This window comes from Stegodyphus dumicola, chromosome 9 (genome assembly GCF_044657685.1).
Source record: "Stegodyphus dumicola isolate Sdum_Otavi_A_Nest chromosome 9, ASM4465768v1".
NCBI classification, from domain to species: domain Eukaryota; kingdom Metazoa; phylum Arthropoda; class Arachnida; order Araneae; family Eresidae; genus Stegodyphus; species Stegodyphus dumicola.
This window is the reverse complement of record NC_140776.1, coordinates 153,751,189-153,774,227: the sequence shown is the minus strand read 5'-3', so window position 1 is coordinate 153,774,227 and position 23,039 is coordinate 153,751,189. Positions and strand designations below refer to the sequence as shown.

The 23,039-nt window shown below is 34.1% G+C and overlaps 1 protein-coding gene across 3 annotated transcripts in view; it reads left to right on the top strand.

Moving 5' to 3' along the window:
* The window catches only part of LOC118184878 (glutamate receptor ionotropic, kainate glr-3-like), a 180,096-nt gene that overhangs the window by 143,669 nt on the left and 13,388 nt on the right, over positions 1–23,039 (top strand). For all 3 annotated transcript variants that reach the window (XM_085824257.1, XM_085824256.1, XM_085824255.1), the window contains 5 exons: positions 5,847–5,996; positions 10,646–10,822; positions 11,745–11,839; positions 15,886–15,976; positions 19,882–20,040. In XM_085824257.1, the coding sequence (XP_085680383.1) occupies positions 5,874–5,996; positions 10,646–10,822; positions 11,745–11,839; positions 15,886–15,976; positions 19,882–20,040 (645 nt within the window). In that variant the 5' untranslated portion in view covers positions 5,847–5,873. The remainder of the gene's footprint in view (positions 1–5,846; positions 5,997–10,645; positions 10,823–11,744; positions 11,840–15,885; positions 15,977–19,881; positions 20,041–23,039) is intronic.

The window sequence follows — 23,039 nt, the reverse complement described above, 5'->3', positions numbered from 1 at the left end:
CTAACGCCAAGTACTTAAGTTGTGGCTTTTTGCCAAGCAAGAGAGAGGAAAGAGTTATTGCAAGCCGCTTGCCATAGTAGTTTTACTCGGTTGCTGGTTGCCTTCAAGGCCAGAGGTTTAGTCCTCTTGATAAGTTCAAACATATCGTAGTTTTAGCAGCTCTCTGTACTACGTACGGATTTTGTTAAATAACGGCCAATCTTAAAGCTAGGCACTTGTATATTAATCCAAAGTTAGTTTTAGTTAGAGTTTTAGTTAATAGTTTTATATTCTTACATTCAGATCACAAGTGGTTGGTCTCTGTATTCCGAAGTTCCGGAAATCTCTGTAAAGATAGAAAAATAAAGGGTTTCGTATACCCTTCCTGCTTGTATTGTCTACTTCACAATTTATTGAACATAGCTTGAGTAAGCTCCCTGTTCCGAGTCAGGACAGTTCATGTTTCCAAAGCAAGTTAAGAGGAACACAAGTCCTGATAAGCTAAAGAAATGATGAACAAATTTAATTGAATTTTGGACTAAACTTAGGTTGATATAATACAAAAAATGTACAATGCAACAGTTATGGCATACACGCTTGATCATGCATAAGGCTCACTACTGCAGGACTATCTAATTCACATGTTGCAATATGAACATAAATGGAGAATAATAAGGAACAGTTACACAGCTTTATCAATGTACCTTTATACTGGAACGTAGAAATTATACAGTTTATGACTCCTTACGACAGTCAAACCTACTCTTGCAGCAATGCTGTTTCTGGACAGTTCCGCAAGGTCTCGCTAACTAATCATGATTAATTACGCTCTTTTGCCTTGAAGTGCAGAGTTCCATTCGTTTTCTTCAACATGCAGCAGATAAAGGTTATACCTTGATGGTGTATTTGTATTCACATCTGTTCTCAATTCAACCCGCTGTGCTAAACGGTATTATAAAGTTCTAGTTCAGCGGTTCTCAACCTCTTGCCTAAGGCGTACCATCTAAACAAAAATTGAAAACCTTTAGTACCATTACTACATCTTACAATGATTATTCGTTTTCTCAATAGAAATATTTAAAAATGTATACATTTTGCCATTTGCACAACCTATTGGCTATTTTTACTAAATATCCACGCATAAAACAACATTAGATTAAAAATTGGTTACCATTTTAATTATCAAAATTTAAGTTATAATACTTTAATTCCAAATTTTGTACGAAATTTATTTCTGTGTTTTACCCTGCGAAATTCATTTAAAGCCCTCTCACTTCAAAGAAGAGGAGCGGAGTTCAAAATTTGTTTTTCAGTGCATTTAGGTTTGCCGAGCATTTCTCTGTTTCAATTGCATTGTGGTTATTAATATGGCTTAATAAATTCTGAAAATGGGTGATTTTGTTTTCCTTTTATCTGATTTATCCACACATTTAAACTTTATCTGAAAAGCAGTTACAGTCCCAGTCAATTGAAAAAGAGTTTTTTCTCTTTTCCCTGAAGATCTTCGTTCAGTTTGTTCAGTTTAGCTGTTATATCCGTCAGAAAATAGAGATCGGATAACCAATTATTTTCGTCCAGTTCTTTATAGCTTTCGTTTCCGGATTCCAAAAACTGCTTTATTGGCGTAAGAAGTTCTACAAATGGTTGAAGTACTTTTCCCCTGCTGAGCTATCTAACATCGGAATGAAGCAATAAGATTCCATAGTGTTTGTGTATACATGTATATATATATAAACATTCTTATATATATATATATTTTATTTATCTTTGTTAGAAGTACCATTTGATATATGCATTTACTTTTCTATTAATATCTGGATTATTTTAGTATTTGAATTTGTATTGTATAGATCTTATCGATTGTATTGGGTTGTTTTCTCGATATGTCTTTAACTTGTTATGCATGTATAATTATATCAGTATATATCTACTGACTGTATTTGAATATGCATTGCATAGATATTTTAAGAATAACATTTTGCTTTTGTATTGGTCATATGTTCGGATTTTTATTTGAGTTTATTATTATAATTATATTTTAATACTGTTGGTATTTAAATTGCAATACCATTCTGTTGTACGAATATGACTTTCTTTTGTATAGTATATCTATATCTAACATTGTATATCACTACTCTTTAACACTTTATGTTTTGCATTGATATCCATAGTCCTTTAACTTAGTATTGTTTTGCACTGATGGTTCATGAAATATTAACATTTGTAATTACATACTCGTGTTTGCATTATATTGTACTGTTGGACTTGTATTGTATTATATAGTCTATTTATATTTACAATCTCATTATGTACCAATTGATCGTTGTATTATAATTGTGAGAGAATTTCAGTATTGTTATCATATGTACTAATATTTGAAGCAGTAGTCCTTTAACTTACTATTATTTTGCACTTATGGTTCACGAAATATTTGCATTTGTAATTATATCTTACTTTTTACATTGATATTGTACTATTGGACTTGTATTATGCAGTATATTTATAATTGCAATTTCATTATGTACCAATTGCACATTGTATTATAACCGTCAGAGAATCTCAGTATTTGCTATCATATGTACTAATGCCTGGACGGTTGGGTGAGCGTTGTGTGGAAGGCGCTTTTGGTCAGTTTGACTGCCCTCTGGATGGCCCGAGCGTTGGGCCTCGGCTTTTGGTGTTGGGCGCAAATGTGGCTCCTACACATTTGCTCTAGACAGTGGTGGGCACGGTGCAATACCGATTAACCATTATGGTAAAGAGACAGTGCCCGTGCGCCCCGTTACCTATACCTATACCTATCAGGTTCCTCAGTCAGCAATTTATTATTTTATAACGTCTTGCAAGATATCTCTTATGACTATAAATGCTTATCATATTTTAACAATTAAGAAATATAAATGAATGGTTATTTTTTTTAACATTTTTTGTTCATAGTACCTAATCGGGCTGGCGAGCACAAGGTTGGGCACCGCTGTTGTACAGGAATAACTAATCGAGTTGTCCCGTAATTAAATCTCACCAGCGAATACTAACAGGCACTTAAGACTACAGCCGAACGTCGTACGATAATCTTAAAGTAACGTCGTGGCCCAAAAGGTAGAAAACGTTCTGCTGAGAACTTCTGAGCTCTTCCGCGGAAATGACTGAACTTCCCATTAAATACTGGTTCTACTTCATTTACATAAAACGCAGTACTAAGAACTCATTCTGGTAGGGAGTTGGAGGTGGAAGATAAGCATTTAAAGGAAAGGGTTTCAAAATTAAAATAACTATTAGAAAATTAAAATACCCCCTGCAGTATCGTTAAAACTGTCGTGACCAGTATCACAAAGACTGCAACAAATGAATTATGGCACTGAATTTGCTTAGAATCCCAAAATACCTCCCTTCCTGCTTGTCCGACGTACCTGAAATTTTAATGACTTTATCTTTGTATGATAAGAAACTGTCTTTTCTCCTTTTCTGCTATTGCAGTTTTAACGGAAAGCAGTGAAGCTTATATGTCTTAACCGTGTAGAAATTATAATTTGCTATGAATAATACTGGAATTAGATTATGAAAAAATGAAGTTCATTAGAAAAATATGGTCTGGAATGTAGCTTTAAAAATTTATCTAATTATGCAAGTGCAAAATATTCCGGGGATCTATTATCCATCTTCCTTTGCCATCGACTGATTTTAAATCCTTCCATTCCTCAAATGCACTCGTAATGTAACCCTTACTTTATCTAAGAGTAGAATGGGGGCCAAGTGGTGCGCAGTTAGCGTTCCCGAATCACTACTTTACACAAAATGGCTATGGCACATGATAATAGAGGAAATTAAAGTTCTTTCTGGGAATAAAGCACAGAATGCTTTGATAAAAAATGCTCAGCTTTAAATAAGAACAAAAGTTTGTAAGAATTATGTTAATTTTATTAACAGTTAAATTTTAAGTTCCTTTCCTGTAAAATTCTTAACTTACTACTTCCGGTCAGAACGTAAGTTTGGAATCACGTCTGAATACATAATGAGGAAGAGCGGTATTTAACCGCGAAGTTCTGCTTGCTGAGTTAGAGAGAATCAGAGTTTCTGATTAGCGCGCGTCCGCCTTTTGGCTACTCACTCTCAAAACTGTTAATACGCTCGGCCGTACTCAGTCCCTTGATAGCTTCGCAGTCAATTAGCGTTAAGGGCCAACTCGGTTAGAATCTTGATAGCTTCGGCTACATCTCGTAGTTTAGATTACTTATAGTTTACTTCTTAGCCTCTTAAGTTCAAGCCCAAGTGTCGGCTTTTATTGTACACTCCAAAATGCTGTTAAATCTTATCTGAATAATAAAGGGTTATTTACCCTTCCATCTTGTTGTTTCTTGTTGCACGAACTCAAGCGATTATTCGCTTACTAGTTCTTAAGGTTCTTCACGTTCAACAGCAACTTAGCATTTACAAAGTGAAGAACTCTACAAGTTAGTAAACAAGATTTGGAAACGCTAAATCAATGCATTCAGAATCTCGGGATCTCCATGCATTTTAACAAAATACGTCTTCATTCCATTAAGTTATTTGTGTCGAAATTAACAATTTTAAGTTTATGAAGAATCACGTATAGTAGATTAATACATGTATCTTTAACTGTATGGCAGCTTTCGTAAAAAGACAGACAGCAAGATATTCATTGAAACCCCAAGATATTCATTCATTGAAACCCCACACTGAACGATATTCTAGAGCGTAACATTTCTCGTTTCTTGTCATGAACACAGAACAGGATTTCCAAGTGGGCGAATTTTGCGTGCTTCTATTTCACCTAAAAATAATTCTTATGAGGATGAAAGTCTTGTTTAAGGTCACATACATGTACATTGACTCACCAGCAATTTTCAATAACCACCACAGTGACACTTTACCTCCTGACTTCGGAATAAATAATTAAGTTTTGCTTACAAATGAAATAGAATTTTACGCCTATTTTGTTTGCAGGAGTTTTCGATTCTTCTGTTACTCCAATATGTGTGATAAGTTGATAAACCAGTTTGAAATTAAAGAGCATAAATACTTCAGAAATAGAAAAGGACTTGATAAATCTTTCTATGTGGAGCAGACGTTGAACGTTGCCGTATTGTGTATCACGCTACGACTAATGTTTCATAAAAATATCATCCGTTGCAGGACTTCCGTTTAAAATCAGGTGTCTTTTAAAAACCACCTATGGTTTTCTGAAAATAGATATCTCCAAAATTATAGAACATAGCGCTTTGAAAATTTGATTCTGTTTATCGCGTCGTCTCCTCTGCATTTTGAAACAAACATTGCCTGATATGACATGTGAAGATAATGAATCTTCTGGCTCTGTTTTCTGAGATGACCTTAGATATTTAAACCTACCAAGATATTGCTTAGCAGTTCATTTCTTTAATGTAGGAGAATCAACATCGCTCCCGGGTATAGCAAGATGACGAAAAGTAGCATTTAGTAGATTCCATATGAAGGTACTGGAGAAATTTATTAGACACAGAATCCTAGCTAACGATTTTGCTCATCGACATCTCCACTTCTTACCAGTACGTAATTTTACGGAGATTGTAAAACAAACCGTGTTATTAAATAAGAACACACCTTAGTTGGAAATGAACATCATTCCTTCCATCCAGAGGTGTAACTAAGAATGCGCTTCATAATGTCGCTCTGAATGTGCTGATACAATGTAGGCAGGTTACGTTTTATAAATGTATACTCTTTGTAATTCTAAGAACAGTCCGCTTTTAAAGATCATGCAGATATTTTCAGAAAAGAGTTTAAAACTTAATATAGCATTATATATAATTGTTTAGTAGTTTAAATTTTTACATGTACTGGTATAGTAATTAATGATAATTCCACAGGCCTACAAAATTAAGGAAACACTGCCAATGCCCTGTTTCTTTCGATGGATATTCCTTGATTTCGAGGATGTGAAAATGGATGAACTCCTGCATTTCAGTGCTTCCACGATGTGCTGGAGATCTCTTTATGTCATGCAGAGAGAAAATTTGGTATGCTAAGAATTAGAATAGATGTATTTTCTTCTTCCTCAAAACGATGAGCTATTATTTATGTCCTTCCATTACTTACTACGGTCTCGAAAGCTATGTTTTGGATAATCGTTTTTATTAACTAACTGAAAAAATCCTAAAGGATTTTCGATTTTATAAATGACATAATAAAACTAATTTTCTTGCAAATTCAAATTTATGCTTTTTTTATTTAATTCTCAAATGTTATATAATTGCTTTCTATATCAGTTTTTATATTTATCATTTTGATATTTAAATACAATTAACTCTCTTTTTATATTAATTAATGAAGATGGAATCTGATTGTACAATTAGCTAAAACTATTAAAAAGAAACTAGTTTTACTTCACTAGAATATTTTAAGCTGATTACAAAAAATATCTTCTCCGGCAGATCTTTTTGTTTTCTCCAATATCGAATCGAAGTAGATCGAAGTAGGCTGACACCCAATTATCTATTGGCATGTTGGACATCATTAGCATAAACGAATTTTAGAATTTTTAATTTAAATTCCGCTCTCTCGTTTTCCATGGTTTTGAAAATTCGTATTACACTGCTCAGTGTGATTCTCGATCCTAAAGAAAGAATCTAATTGATTATAATAAACTGACGAACAATGAACAGAGTGTGACGCGTCCGCCTCAGTTACCTTGTAAAGCCCTTGGGCCACCTCAAATGTTAACCGCCTTCACCGCAGTTGCCAAGATAGACAGAAAAGGAAACGAGGTGTAAAAACGACCCGCATTTCGTAAGATCGAATACATCAACAGTTGATAAAGTTACGACGAGCTAGAACCTAAATAACAGAAATAAGTTCAAATTACATGTATCGAAAGTTTTTTAGTGTGAGAAAAACTGCCGCATCTGTGCAGCTTAACGAAAAATCTGCACAAAATGCGTTTAAAATAATACACTGGTGTGCAAAAATTAAGGACGAAGTCGAAAAATTAGCATATCAGCTGAACAAAGAGGCAGAGCGGACAGAAAGACCAATCAGGAGATTAAGTAAGGTGATGTACGGTAGCGCATGCGCAGATATGCAGGTAGACGTAATGGGGGAGCGCCTGAGTAGTATAAAGTATGTTGTCGGTGTAAGATCAGTATTTCTGGCAAAGAGATTGCACGCCGTATAGCAGTTAAAATCATACCGAGTTGCTGCCTCAGCGAGAAATGGCGAATAATCAATCAGTTAGACGACATCTGGATGCTTTTACCCGAGGTCGAATCATTGGGAAGTTGGAGGAAGGCCGCAGTGTGACAAGTGTGGCTGCAGAGTTCGGAATTGCTCACAGCATCGTTTCACGACTTGTTTTCAATTTCAATGACAATTTCAAACTACAGGAACAGCTATCCGGGGGTTTAGTAGTGGTCATGCGCGAGGGACCACACCCGCAGATGACCGGTATATTGCCTTACAGGCCAGAAGAAACAGGCAGCAGACAGCGGGAGAAATCGCTAGACACACGACACAGGCGACTGGACGACCGATATCGCTTTTTACCGTGGCCAGAAGTCTGCACGGTGGTGATCTGTTTGCACGACCCCCTGTACGGTGTGTACCTCTAACGCCTGCCCATCGGAAAAGGCGTTCTCTGTGGTGCCGGGAACACCGGATTTGGAGAAACAATGAATGGGCCCGAGTACTCTTTACAGATGAGAGCAGATTCAGTCTTGTGAGAACAATGTGACTACATCGATTCTTGTATCGTTATCACGCGCGAGCACGTGCGTCGAAAGGTATAAATACTGGAAGGACTGGTTTGTCTCTCTCTCTTTTTCGTTTTTGCCCTCTTGCTGCCTGACGTCGAGTTTAGCGAGTGTGTGGGCCTTCGGGTCACACACACTCAGCAGTCGCCATTTGTTCCTGTCTAATTTTGCCGAGAAAGAAGCAGAATGAAGAAATCCAGTACTTAAAGTAAAAGTTTGATTTGTGAATAATATAATATACGCGCAAGTGTGTGGAATTTGTGAATAAAATAAACGCGCAAGCAGAATATAAGTAACTGTTCGACTTCAAGATGTGCTGGACCAGCAATGGGTCACCACGTGCGACGTGTGTAAAAATCATATGAATGTAAAAGGAAAAAAGAAGAGCTTATAAGTGTGTAACCAGACAGCGCGATAATACGAAAAAAAAATTGATCACGTTTCAACCGCAAAATTATTCGATGGAACAGGATTGCGCGAATAGTCACGCGTCGGCACTCCACGGACATTCCTTTTGAGTTATCGCATCGATTCTCATCGCATACTCATCTGGAGAGAGCGGGGAAGCCGCAATCATCCCTCGAACATCATTGAAAGGGACAGGTATGAAGGTGGCGGTGTTCTCGTTTGGGGAGGCATCATGCTTGGTGGTCGTACAGACCTTCACATCTTCGACGCAGGTTCAGTCAACGGGACCCGTTATTGTAACGAGATTCTTCTTCCATATGTGCGTCTTGTTAGAGGCGCTATGGGTCCGCAGTTCCTTTTCATGGACGACAATGCACGATGTCATCGCACAGTAGCTGCCGAACAGCTCTTAGAGAGTGAGGATATTGAACGTATGGATTGGCTGGCACGATCTCCGGATCTCAATCCCATCGAGCATGTATGAGATTTTCTAGGCAGACGCTTGGCAGCTCGTACCTTACCACCAGTAACGATTCCGGAGCTTCGATTGGCGCTGCAAGGCGAATGGGCAGCAATGCCTCAACTACTCATTGACACCCTCATTCTCAGCATGCGCAGACGCTGTGAAACCTGCCTAGTAGTCAGGGGAGATCATATCCCCTATTAAAAACCGGATGTTTCTTTCTGGACACCCATCATAGGGATGTTTCGGCCTTCAATCGCATTGCGCTCCATGCTACTTTTTCAATAAAGCTTCTTTTTATCCCTCTGATTTCTCTTTTAGTAAGTGTTGCTTACATTACTCATGTCCTTACGTAGTGGGGATCTTACGGTATTAAATGTGTTTATTTGAAAAGCTGTTGTACAAAGTTATATTGAAGAAACCGTCTCGTCCTTAATTTTTGCACACCGGTGTAGGTTTAAAAGAAAATAAAATCGATAAAAGGCTAATACAAATACAACCTGAATATTGAATAAAAATAACAATAATCAAGGGAATAGAATTTACCAATAAACTAACACTGAGAGGCAAAATAGGAGAGGGAAAATTATGCGATTATTTTTAAAATTTTCAGAATCTAGAGTTCAAAAACGAGAGGGAAAATACAGAGGAAATGCGATATATATACACAAACACGTATAGTATATAATATATATGTGTGTATATAATATATGTGTATATATATATATATACATATTTATATATATATATATATATATATACTGTATATTGAATGAACTAAAATTCATTGAAATTGAAAGCAAGTTTTTCTATAAATATTTCTTGTTATTTTATAAAAAAAATTGTTTTATATAGAGATATAAAACAAGTTTTTCTATAAAATAACTAGTGTGTGTGTATATACATGTGATGTATCAGCTGTAGTCGTGGCTTAAATAATCAGACGATAAGTTTAAAAAAACAGGATCCATTTATTATTATTCAGGAGATACAGCAGTTACAAAAATCAGATATCCGGAGTAAATGAAAAGAATTACAAATAACTTTTTGTATGAAGTTTACTGCATCCAAGAAATGACGTCAGCCTCGTCAGCCAATCCAGTTCGCTTTAAATATCTCCAGAACATTCTAAAACTGTACGTGTAGGAAAAGCGGGAAAAACAACTTGACTACGGGGCTGTGGATTTAATTCCACGTACTTTCAAATAAGAGAACGTCGCCATTAAAAATGAAAAGAACATACAGTTAGAATTTTAAGTGTATTCTTGACAATGGAATTCTATTATTACATATATATGTAACGTTTTTCGCCTTTTTAAGATTCAAATCAATATTAATCACTTTTTTTACAATTGACACTGAGCATTTCAATGATTTTGCAACTATCCTTTGACTTGGCGGATTTTTCTTTTAAATTAAAGATCTTACGTTTGCTACATTTGAAAGATTCTATTTTTGTATTCATTCGAACTATTCTTTTCCCAAGTATTTGAACAAATTTTCCACTTGAAGATAAATTTTGAGGTTTTTTGCCTTTGACAGCATTACCTATCGTAACCTTAACGAAAAATCTCACGGCATTCGTTTTTTGATAACTAGATACGAATAATTTTCTTCGAAAAGAACACAAACATAGCCTTCAATCCACTGCTTCTTTAAAAGTGCCCTTTTGCATGAAAACAAAACTGTCAAGTATCGGGCAATGATTTATACTTTCAAAAATATAGTTGCAGGAAAAACATCTTGAGCTTGGAATTTTTTTTTTTTAACACCAAGCCAAAATCGTCAAAAAAATGTCCAAACAGCCATGTTTAAGACCATTAATTTCTGTGGGACATATTCTTAAACTAGTAGACCTATGGTAACGGCGGCTCAGCTTGAACACGTGAAATTAATGAAATCAACGAGTTTTATATTTTTCAATTTTTAGCTTTCTTTATTATTTGTGTTATTTAATGGCAACATTTCTGTTATCTGAAGTCTTGCAATTTTACTTTATATTTTCTTGAATTCAAACAATACTTGCTGAAGCACCTTTCTGTTATTTTAGAAATCTAAAGAAGTGAGACTTTCCATCATCGGTCCTTCGATGAAACATGATGGACACTGTGCCCTCACCAACAGACTTGGTGAATGGACATCATCACAAGGCCTACATGTAGTACACTCACCAGACAAAAGAATTGACGATTTTAGAAATAGATTACTTAAAGTTTCTTTTCTAGATGTAAGTTCTGTAAAAATATCAATATGCTTTTCTTTTTTGACTTTTTTTATTATTATTATTATTATTTTTTATGATGTTACGTGTTCGGGCAAATGAGACTAAACCTGCAATACTCAGCGATATAAGTTTTACCGAAGGTAACATTTATGCATAAATCGCAGCAAGAAAAAGCCTAATAACTTAGTGATATGCAAACTACAGATGTGGGTTTAAGTTCTAATAAAAAATGTTAAACTTGCTTCAGAAAACTACTTGGCAATATCTGCGCTGTGATGAATCCTCAGATATTGAGCTGTTCATCCCAGATTCTAGTCGCAGTTCTAAGAAGTTGGTACTTAAGTGTTTCGAATAAATTACTAAATTACTTTAAGCATTTTTAAATCTTTATTTTTTCATTTCTGTGAAACATCTTGATGCTTCTGCAAGATTTGATTCTATCTGGAAACGTTTAATACCACGCAAAGTCGAGATGCGATGAGAATTTGAAGAATTTTATTGGTGTAAAATTTGCATACTATGTTTATATTGCAGCTTCTTTTAAATTCTAATAATTCACAGCCTTTTCCTAAAGAATGGCTCCATATTTCAAAATTAAACTCAATTATTATAATTTATTTCAATAAATTATAATAATTAAGTGTTAAACAAAAGAATCTTAAGCCGCGTTTCCTTGTTTCTCCAAGCGAATAAAATATTCAAAATTCGTTCAAAATTTTTTTTATATAATCAAACTTTTTTATTATAAAATTGATATTTGCCTAATTTTAAACTTTTAATTTTTTGCTTAATTGTAATTAATAGGTTTAAGATTTTTAATGCTGCTGCAAATCTAACATTACGAAAATTTCTTGAATTGTACAGACTAATAATTTCTCTTTCTCGCGTTTACTGTTGAGTTTAAAAGAAATAATTGTATTTTCAGGAGCATCCTTTTTACGCAAGAACAAAAGATGGAAAAGGTTACGAAGGAATGGAGTACGAAATTCTTTCAACTCTGAAATCAAAACTCAACTTCAGGTATTTGTCACAAACGGTATCGATATTTCTATATGGTATAATATAACAACTCTTCGTCTAGTTACTAAAAATTTCATTCTAAAAAAAATTACAACTAATATTGAATATATGAAATTAAAACTGATAATGAGTTTTAACAATCTCATAATTGATTATCAGTTAAAATGTTATGTACCTTAAAATAAATTAAATGTAATAAATGAAATTCTAAATATCAATTTAATTGCTTTTTTGAGAATTTTATTTTTTATTTTTAGTATTGTTTTAAAAGTACTCCAATAAAATAGTGCAATATAATCGAAGGGCTATCATATTTTTTGCCATTGAAATATGGAGAAAAAACACCTAATCATTTCTTCATTCAAACTTCTATGTTGTATTATTTTTTTTTTTTTTGTCATTTTTCACCGTAGCAAAATAAGGATGAAAAATAAGATGAGAAAAAAAACCCTTCCCAATTGCTTTTGTAACAATGAGTCATCCCAGCTTTTTCTTTTATTATCTTTTATATGCAATTTCTATGTCATTATTGCATTTCGAAATGTTTACGAAATATGGTGTGTGTATTTGTGTATTTAATTATGGCAAAGCACACGAGGGCTATCTGCCTAAAGGGAGGGATGCCTTTCGTGGAGGACTTTCTAAGGGAAACTGGCTCGTACCCATGCAGCCAGCCCGTTCGCGGGATTCGAACCTCAGACCGAACTACCAGTGTTCAGCGTCTTTACCGCTCGGCCGCTGGTGGGCACGAAATATGGAATTCTTGTTATGTAGAATTATGAAATTCTTTTTATGTAGAATTATGAAATTCTTGTTATGTGGAATTATGGAATTCTTAGTATGTATAATGTCCTCTTAAATACAAAAATAGAAAACGGCATTCGGTATTCTATTTACTGTACCAGAAGGAGGAAAAACATTATTCTGTCGTGATGGTTTCGTATTTACTTCCAAGAAAAGTATTGATAAGCTCATCGTGAAATCTATCTTCAAACATCTTGTTCTGTGTGCCTCCCAGACGGTATAGTGGATAGGAGAGCCTCTTGCGATATGGAAGGACCCAGGTTCGGATCCCGGAGAAGGCATGGTTGTAGTTGTCCATTCCTTCATAGGAGGTAACGAGGGCCCACCTATTAGGTTGAACCACAATAAAGTTCCCACCACTTCCGAGCTTAGTAGTGGCCAAGCCTAAGTGGCAAAGTGCCCACTAATGAAAACAATTCTTGTACTGTTAGATCTGACATTGTCATATAGAATGTTATCATTGCATTGAGCAGATCTGACAGATTAATAATCTCTGATTTATAAAATTTATCTGTCGGCGAACCTGTTACCATGTCTGTAAACTCTTTAGAGTTTTGTGGTATCATACATAAATGGAATCTGGTGAGAACCCTTCCTCGCATTTGCCAACATGGTCACTGCAATCAGATTACGCCGGTTCGGTGTTAATTGATGTTTTCACCCTCTGAGAAATTACAGCATTGATAACGAAAGAAATTCATAACATTTAATTATCTTGAATTGTAATTTAATTTAGAGGAAGCTTCAGTAATTAAATTTGGTATTTTGACTTTGCAAGATGTGTTCTCTCTCCTTTCCGCCTACCTTCAAGATGTAACTGGAAGCACTGCGAATCCCGGCAAGAACACAGAGAATTTCTTCAGTTTCTTGACATTTAAAAGTTTTAAGAGGCTCAAAAGGAGCCCGATGATAATTCTTCATCACCAGGTGTTGGTGATAGTGTTTCCTAGTCCCCAGTCGCCCTTTAAAAGAGTGAGTTAAGTATATTTTCTGCCTCCTTTCCGCATGATATTATGGTGTAACTAGAAGCACACTCGATGCGAATTCGGGAGGTCTGGAGTTCGAATCCCAGCGATAGTACTACACATTTTTCACTTCTCTTGCTTTGAAAATACCTAATGACACTACAGCTTGTATATGGAAGATCTAACAACACACCATGGTTTGAGTAGTGGTTTTAAGATGAGTTGTAAAATGTCTCTATCCTCAGTGCATTTAAATTAGCTATCCCTTCGGTGAAATTTCACTGAACTCCTTTAAAATTCAACTCATGAAATAATGCAACATATTCCATAATTCAACTGCTCTCTGGAAGTTTGCTGAGGAAAGTCGTCATCAATATTATTAAGTCTTGATGCTTGATGTTATAAGACTATGGGTTGTTTTAGTAAAGTAAAAATCATTCTTGAAATATGAATAAAGTTTCCCTTACTGAATTGGATTTTCCATTTATTGTTGTTCTTTCAGTCTCTTAGCCGTATTCTGGATTCCTTGTTAAAATCTCCATTTGTGGCAATTCTGTCATTTTGAAAGTCGATCTGCCACATTTTGTCAAATAAATTTTCTCGTTTTCTGTTTTGATGTGCATTCTAAAAATTCTGTCAGTATTTAAAACGTTTTCCTTACTAAAAATTTGAAAATAGAATAAATATTGCTTACATTCGCCCGTTTTAGAAACCTTTTCATTACAGCAACGTGTACAAAAGGTACTCAGTTTTATGTATATTTTAAACCATTTACATCATAATGACGGTTAAGATTTAATGCTCAAATTTTGGATCTGACTGTCGACTGAGTAAAATTTCTTCTTTGCGATATTCTGGTGTTTCTCATTTCGACTCATTTGAAATCAAAAAATGAGTTAAGGACATTTAAAACACCAGTTCGAACAGCTTAGAAGTGTTTCTGCAGAATTACTGTAATTACCACGAACTGTATGACTTTACGATAATTTAAGTACCTTTACAAGTAACTCATTCCTTTCACGGGTACCTTGACGCAAAACCAATCTACCGACGACACTGAAGTACAATTTAGAATATCCAAAAAAATAATATACCCAATATAATATACCCAATATAAACTAAAAAGAAATCTGAAATGTTTCAGATTTTAAATTAGGGCGTTTTCTTAACATTTTGTGTGTTACATTTATTTATTAAATGTCACGTTTTCCGCACTTAAACCATAAAATTCAGTTCAACAGCAATATCGCAAAAGTTTTAAAATGAGCATGTCTTTAGAATTTCCGATACAGAGACTCGTGCGCTGGAGATAAAAAAAAAATGTTTTTTCTGTACAACGTTGCCATTGCTCGCTTTGAAATCTTTATATCTTTAAGTTTGTTATTCAAAAATTCGTTAAAGTTTTGCAAAATAGGAAATCGATAATAAAACGAATTCCAAATTTCAAATTTGGTTTTCCACATGTCCATATTCCTAGGAGGATTACGTCATTCAAAATTCGATGGCTGTATGTACCGTTGTTTTATCAAAATGCGAAAAATATACATACATTTATGCAGATTTTTCATTATTTAATTTCTTTAAATATAACACAGGGCGATAATACTTTGTGGCAACAGTTTAAAAAGTGATTCGCCGTTTGTGGTGAATCGACGCAAAACGAAAACAATAGTCCTTCAGGAACAAAGCCCCTTTGGACTAATAAATCATAATGGGCACTGTAAACTCTGCGCTTAGATCAGAGGTAACCTCTGATTCTCTAGAACATTTAGGGTATATGTGCAAACACGCATACAGTTGCTTGTTGCCATAATTGTTCCATTTTGCCACTTCCGATACTAACAAATAGCTGAATTTGTTTTGAGACATTAACGAACAAAGCATAACAGTAGATATGTCTCCTCGTAAACATGACTAACAATTTGCGTTACGATCTCTGATGTGCTCCTGAGTTCTTCTGGTTTGAGTTCAACTTACCACATGCATACTGCTTTATTCACTGATGCTCACTGCACTGTGATTAATTCACTGCACTATGATTAATTCATTGCATCATCTTAAATTTCCTCCTGATTACTTTCCATTCATAACCATTATTCATTTACCTTCAAATCGCAAAATAATCCTTAAATTTTATAATGATATGTTTATTAGTTTATCTAAGCAATTTATGTGAAAAGTCTCAAACAAATTGCTTCAGAAAAATATGTCAAATCGTTTTTGCTTTATGTATGTTTGACTTTTATAAAATTATAACTTACTAAATTTTACATCCAGAACTGAACCAGTCAATAATACAGATGATGAGTTTGGCAACCGTTTAGCCAATGGCACCTGGACTGGATTCGTAGGCCTGATAGATCAGGGGGTAATATTTTTTTTCTGTTTATTTATTATTACCATTTCTATTATCATGATGGCGTTACAAATTTTGAATTTTTTTCCTCTCGCTGAATGAATTTAATTCTAATAAGAGCGTAACATTCAAAAATTCATCAGAATTTCAAAATTGTTTACGTAAAGAAATTTTAAACTTCCTTATCAATGTATTAGCATGAGATAAACATGCAAATAAATTATTAAAAGCAATAGATCGTAAATTAGAAGACATTCATTTTATTTTATATAATTTTAAAGTTAATTTACACAAATCCTTAATAATACGTGAAGTAAAAGTTATCCCCTATGGTGTTCGAGGAAATTATCAAAGACGAAAAGAATTGCATCACAAAACCATGCGAGAAAGATATGCGTATCTTTGTAGATATTACTGTAATGAGGGAAACAAACAAAAGAAGAAAACTTTGCTGCTCTAAAACACCGCAGCACAAAAATTCCGAGACGAAAAATAACGCAATGACAAAACTTTCCAATTTCAAAACTTAGTCGTACAAAATACCGTGGTTAAAAAAACAGCTTCTAATTTGGTGCCGAAATCCGGGAATATTTTATTAATTGAAGATAATTTCAGTTACTCGCAAAAAAAGGGCACATCCACAATAATAACATATTTTAATTCCCTACACCGGCGCTGCCTAACCTTGTACTCGCGACCACAAGTTTGCTCGCCGATCGTTTTGTATTTGCTCGCTAGCCCGATTAGGTACTATGAGCAAAACATATTTTAAAATTAACCATTCATTTATATTATTTAATTGTTATTATTAAAATATAGTAAGCATTTATAGTCATAAGAGATATCTTGCAAGACGTTATAAAATAATTGTTTGCTGACTGAAGAACTTGATAGCGAACATGGAATCTTATTACTTCATTCCGATGTTAGATGGCTCAGCAGGGAAAAGTACTTCAACCATTTGTAGAACTTCTTACGCCAATAAAGCAGTTTTGGGAATCCGGAAACGAAAGCTATAAAGAACTGGACGAAAATAATTGGTTATCCGACCTCTATTTTCTAACGGATATAACAGCTAAACTGAACAAACTGAACGAAGATCTTCAGGGAAAAGAGAAAAAACCCTTTTTCAATTGACTGGGACTGTAACTTCTTTTCAGATAAAGTTAAATTTGTGGATAAATCAGATGAAAGAAAAAATTTCACCCATTTTCAGAATTTATTAAGCCATATTAATAACCACAAGGCAATTGAAACAGAAAAATACTCGGCAAACCTAAATGCACTGGAAAACAATTTTGAACTCCACTTCTCTGATGTCCATAAAGTTCAACCAATACTATTATTTCATCTCAAATGTTGATTTTTTTGAAATATGCTCGCAATAAGCCAAAGGTTGGGCACCACTGTCCTACACACATTCCTAACTAGTTATACATAGCACACAGAAGTTACGGATTACATCTTTCATTGCATCCTCCATTACTAATTCCATGAAAGTTCTGTCTCGATGCAACGAGCGTGCACGGATTATGTAATGTTAATCGTTTGGCCAAAAGTTTTAACGTCGAGTTTCAACATCGACAATACTTTTTGCCGCTATTGTTTTCATTGCTAACTATCCCGTTACAAATACTGCAGCTTTTGTGCAGTATTATAATCTTTTCTGTAATATGAAAATTGTTTAATTTTTTTTACACACAGTACTGTAGCTGACATATGAAAACCGGTAATTATGTTACGTAATTTCAATTTAGCAAGCGATTATGCTCAAGTTAAAGAAATATTTGCTATTGTACTATCTTAAGACACTGTTCAAGCGAAATGCCTTTGGCAGTTAACAGGTGCCCGCGGTAGAGTCGCTAGCCCTGAATAACAAGAATAAAGGATTTATGAACGTTCAGGAGTTCCGAACAAGTATCAGAGTGTGAAATGATGATAGCAATTATAATGGCATATCTGTATTCCACATATGCGCTGTCATGAAAGCAGCTTCCTAACGGAGATCTTTAAGTTAAAAATACTGTGACATCACTCTTTGAAGTTATTTTAAGAGGATTTATTTCCTTTTAAATGGAGTGCACTGAGAATGCATAAATTTCTGTGAAGTGATTTGAATCTGATGGTGTCAAATTGTAAGCCATATAAACACAAGCTCAATATCATTTTACTGCACGCACGATTGTATGAAATTAGAAAATGAAGAGTTACATTTGAAACAATATCAGAATGATTTTCAGCTGATGATTTTTTAAGTTTGAAACGAACTGGGAAATTACCCTTCCTTATGGAATATTACAACAGTAATACTCGAAAGATTACTCCGCATGATACTAAACTGATGGGACATATCTTTAAGGAAAATTAACATATACTCCCAATGTGGTTTTTAACAAATCATCAAACTAAAAACTACGTTTATAAGTTTTCTAAGAAACATAATGCAGGACTCAAGGGCTTTTTGCTTCCTTGTACGAAGTAAAAAGGAAGTATTGTAATCGCGAAAAGCTTCAGGCAGCATATTTCAACGAAAATATCCATTTTGACCGCTATCGAATGCAATTTAACGATGTTTTTGCGTGATATTTGTACGTAAGGACAGAATAAAAGACTCATTTCCTTCAAAAAAATTATAAAACTACTTTAAAATTAATTCTGAAGAGAATTTTTTGTGGCGTCTGTATGAACGTATGTACGTACGTGCGTACGTACGTATCTCGCATAATTCAAAAACGAGTAGCCTCAGAACGTTGAAATTTTGTATATAGGACTACTATAACATGTAGATGTGCACCTCGTATTTTGATTGTAATCGACCGCACCAAACGTATATAAATATATTTATATATATATCCACTCTGTTACCCGGCTCAGTGATCTCAGTTTCTTTATTCTTATATGTTTGTAAATTGTGCCTTTTTTGCCTTAAAAATGATTGAATTATGTAGTTCTTATCTTCCGGTTAAGATTTTTATGCCTTTTGTAAATCTATATGCAATATTTTTAGAATTATCAACAATTTCACAGTTGTTTAAGTGCCGCTAAGCGTTTTTTTATGGCGTCCGTTGATTGTTTACATTTGAAACAGCAGACTAGTGGATTCGTTGCCAATCTAGAGAAACTTAGCTTCGCAACAACAAAGATAACGCCTTCATTTATTATTGCCAATTAAATCATGCTTAATCCATTCTGGAATTTATTCGGGGAAATAAGTGTTTAAGATTTACTTCATATTTTCAATACAGACATTTTGAGTTTTTATGTATTTTTGCCTTGTCACGAAGTGAGATCTGAATTAATTGAATGAGAATACTGAATCGTCTGTGAAAAACTCTTTCTTTTTTGTTGTTGTTCTTTGCTTAATTTCTTTTATACATCGCTCTAGATTTATTATAGTATTTGAATAGAACATGTGGCAACGATTAGATAATTCTTAAGATAATATAAATTTTGTGCATTCTGAGTTAAAAAATGAATGAAATGTAACGCTGTTAAGTGAACCTAGGGTCAAAGTGTTGCTATGGTAAACAAATACAGTGAATTTTAAAGAGTGTATTTATTCTATTGTGGTTTATGCGCTGTCGGCGAACTAGATTTAATTCAGTCCAATAAGTTTAAATGAAATGCAAGAAAACATGCGTATAATTTAATATTCCGTACAAGGAAGTCATGTGGTGCACACATCAGATTATTTATTATAATTATTTAGCCTATGGAAGTGCGTAACAAGATCATGTGAAATAGTTTTAATGCGCATAATAACTGTGCTTAATTATTATTAATTATAATAATTTATGCTTTATGTATATTACATATTTTTTCATTAACTCTTGAAACATGAGAAAAAGGTTTATTATGCAGAATAAAATTATATGAAAACTATACGAAATTATGAATACGTTTTTTTCAATTTTCAGCACGTGATTTTCAGTATAGCCACTCTATCAGTCAGCTATAGAAGACTGATGTCTGTGGATTTCAGTTCACCTTACATTTTCGGCAAGATGAGTTTTGTAGTTCTCAGTCCAGCTCTAGAAAGCAGAAAATACGTTCTAATCAAACCACTCTCTCCTAAGGTGAGAAGCACTTCTTCAGAAATGTTATTATAATATTTCTTAATACTATTTAATTATTCTTGACAAAAAACGTTTCGTTTTTAACCACACAAACACACACTGCAATAGAAACGAAACTTATAGATATTTTCAGCCCATGGTGTAGTGTAGATTGCTTATTACAATATACTAAAATTAATACATTTCATTAGTATATAATTCATGCATTCTGTTTACTAAACATGGCGTGGGAATTAATGACCATTTGTTCCCACAGAAAATTCTAGAACTTTCGTTCATTTTTATCTTACTTTAAGTGTGTAAAGTTTAAGCCATAGACAGAAATTTGAATAAGAATTAAGATTTAGGAAACAATATCTTTGCTGTTTTTGTATTTTAATGTTTTTTACTTTTTTTATTTATAGCATGAATTAAGAGCAGAAAAGACATGAATGGGGTTAGCTATTTGTAAAATATTACTTGAGATATTCAGTTTAATACCTTATTTAGTATTCATTTGCAGTTTTATTTTTATTAAAGACAGCTTTGTGATTCAGTTATCTTATCTCTTAAACTAAAAATCAAGGACTAAAGCAACTTTGATTAAGTTAACAATGTAAGTTAAGAAATTAGATAACTACTCATCAATATATCATTTTTAAAATTATTTTAAATGAATTTAAAATTTGGTTACAGCATATTACGAATTTAATTGAAAAATAAAAGTGGGTGAAAAAGAGTCTTGGACTAAAAAATATCAAAATAAAAATATAACTATAAATATTAGGAGAAATGCCCTAAAAAGGTAACTGCTGTAACAAATTGAAACATCTTTTATACACATCATCAGGGGGTAACTATTTAAAAGTCTTTCCGTTTAACTAGAAGCTTCATGAAACGTTTCACTCAGTCTTGATTGCCATAAGCTATTCTGAAATCCTATTCTAATTAAGGATGATTTTAAAAATCAAAACATACTCCCTACGCTTTTCAGAATTCTCAAATTCATTATAGTAATAAAATATTAATTATGACCTTGGTAACTGACAACGACAATTTAGTGTACCGGACAATAAACAATTACGGCAAAAACGCAAAATTATTCCAAAACACTAAAAATAACTAGCGATTAAATGGAACGCTAAAAGCAATTAAATGTAATGAAATGTTTTCAAATTACTAGAATTAAAATTAAGTAATCCACGGCTAGAGTTTAAAGAAATAACCGAGTTTAAAAAATAGAAATGAATAGAAAAAAACAAAGGACTTATTGTTCCTACCAGTTATTTTTTTTTCAAAAGAATCTCGAACCGTCACGTGGATTTTGGTATATATATATAAGTGTGTGTGTGTCAAATCAGTAATATAGTACAAACAATTTTTCTTCTATTTCAGGTAAAAGAGTTACTTTGTATTAAAAAGGTTTACTTTGAATTCTGTCGTTAAAAAGTACTTTTCTCAATATGTCAAATAAGCATATTAACTTCATGTCAGCCACAGTCACAGATCTCCCCAGACAACTAATTATCTGATGCTTTGAAGCTTTTAGCATCCAGACAACTAACTATCTGATGCTTTGAAGCTTTTAGCATCCAGACAACTAACTATCTGATGCTTTGAAGCCTTTAGCATCCAGACAACTAATTATCTGATGCTTTGAAGCTTTTAGCATCCAGACAACTAACTGTCTGATGCTTTGAAGCTTTTAGCATCCAGACAACTAACTATCTGATGCTTTGAAGATTTAAGAATCCAGACAACTAACTTGTAACGTTGCGCGCCTCCAACTTGCACGCAACCAAGAGGTGACTGTGAAAACTGTATAAAACACAGAGTCTTGTGAAGGGTTTAAGTCCCTTTTTATTCAACGTAAAAATTACAATTGCGTGCTCTTGACGCTCACAGACTGTGCCAACTCGGCAGTCAAATAAAAATAATAACCTGAAAAGAAACTAAAGATAAGACTCTAACTACGAGGCTCTCTAAAATGACTAACTCACCGCGTTTTACAATACCGCTGCTAATTCAACACTACTTCCCGCCAAGCACATAGGCCGAAACGCGGGGTTCTTCAATTTCTCGCTAACTACCTCCGCGCTCGTGAAGTAAGAAGATCACACACCGAACTCGTTTCCTTCTATTTAAATCAGAATACTTCCGCTGATAATTTGAATCCTTGCGCGTTCTACTAAAATTTACATATTCTGGCATTGGCAGTTCCAGGGGAAAGTAAGGCTTGACAGGAAAGATAGTTTAAACTTAAAATAAATGTTATTTAAAATAAATATAAATCCTACAAACTATCAGATGCTTTGAAGGTTTTAGCATCCAGACAACTAACTATCTGATGCTTTGAAGCTTTCAGAATCTAGTTTGGCCTTTTTCTCGTAAAATGCTCTGTTTACATGAACACAACTTCTGCCATTCCTATTAAGTTCAGTATTGGCCGTTTGGTATAGTTCGACCGCCTCATCCGCAACCATGAGCGCAAACACGCATGCGCCATTTGGACCGAATTATTCTCAAAATAGCGTGGAAGGATGGGGACTCTTTCCTTCCAGCATAGCTCTTTCCGGAGAAGAAAAGACCTTTTACGTCGCAGGAAGTAATACCGCCCCTTTCGGACGAGTCTATGTGTTTTGGCAGAATGCCAACCAGGGTTGCGCTTGAGACGGTCGAACTATATTATTTAATCATTTGTTTTGCAATTTTATTTGATCTATGGATCTGGCATCCCTTTTTTTTTTTTTTTTTTTAGGGGAGGGGGATGTAGCTATCGGGAAAACTTATTACCATTCTAGTTACGCAGCATTTAATTTACGTTACAGAATGCAATGAATGTTATTCCTCATTACGATTTACGGACTATTTGATCATTATATTAAAACCTAAATAACTAAACCTCGTTAATCTATGTGTGTTTGTGAAGTGAAAATAAATCCGATATTAAACGAAGTTTAAATGCCGAGTCAAAGTAACAACCAATCATGTATAATAGAGGTGATTTCTGGCGCATTTGG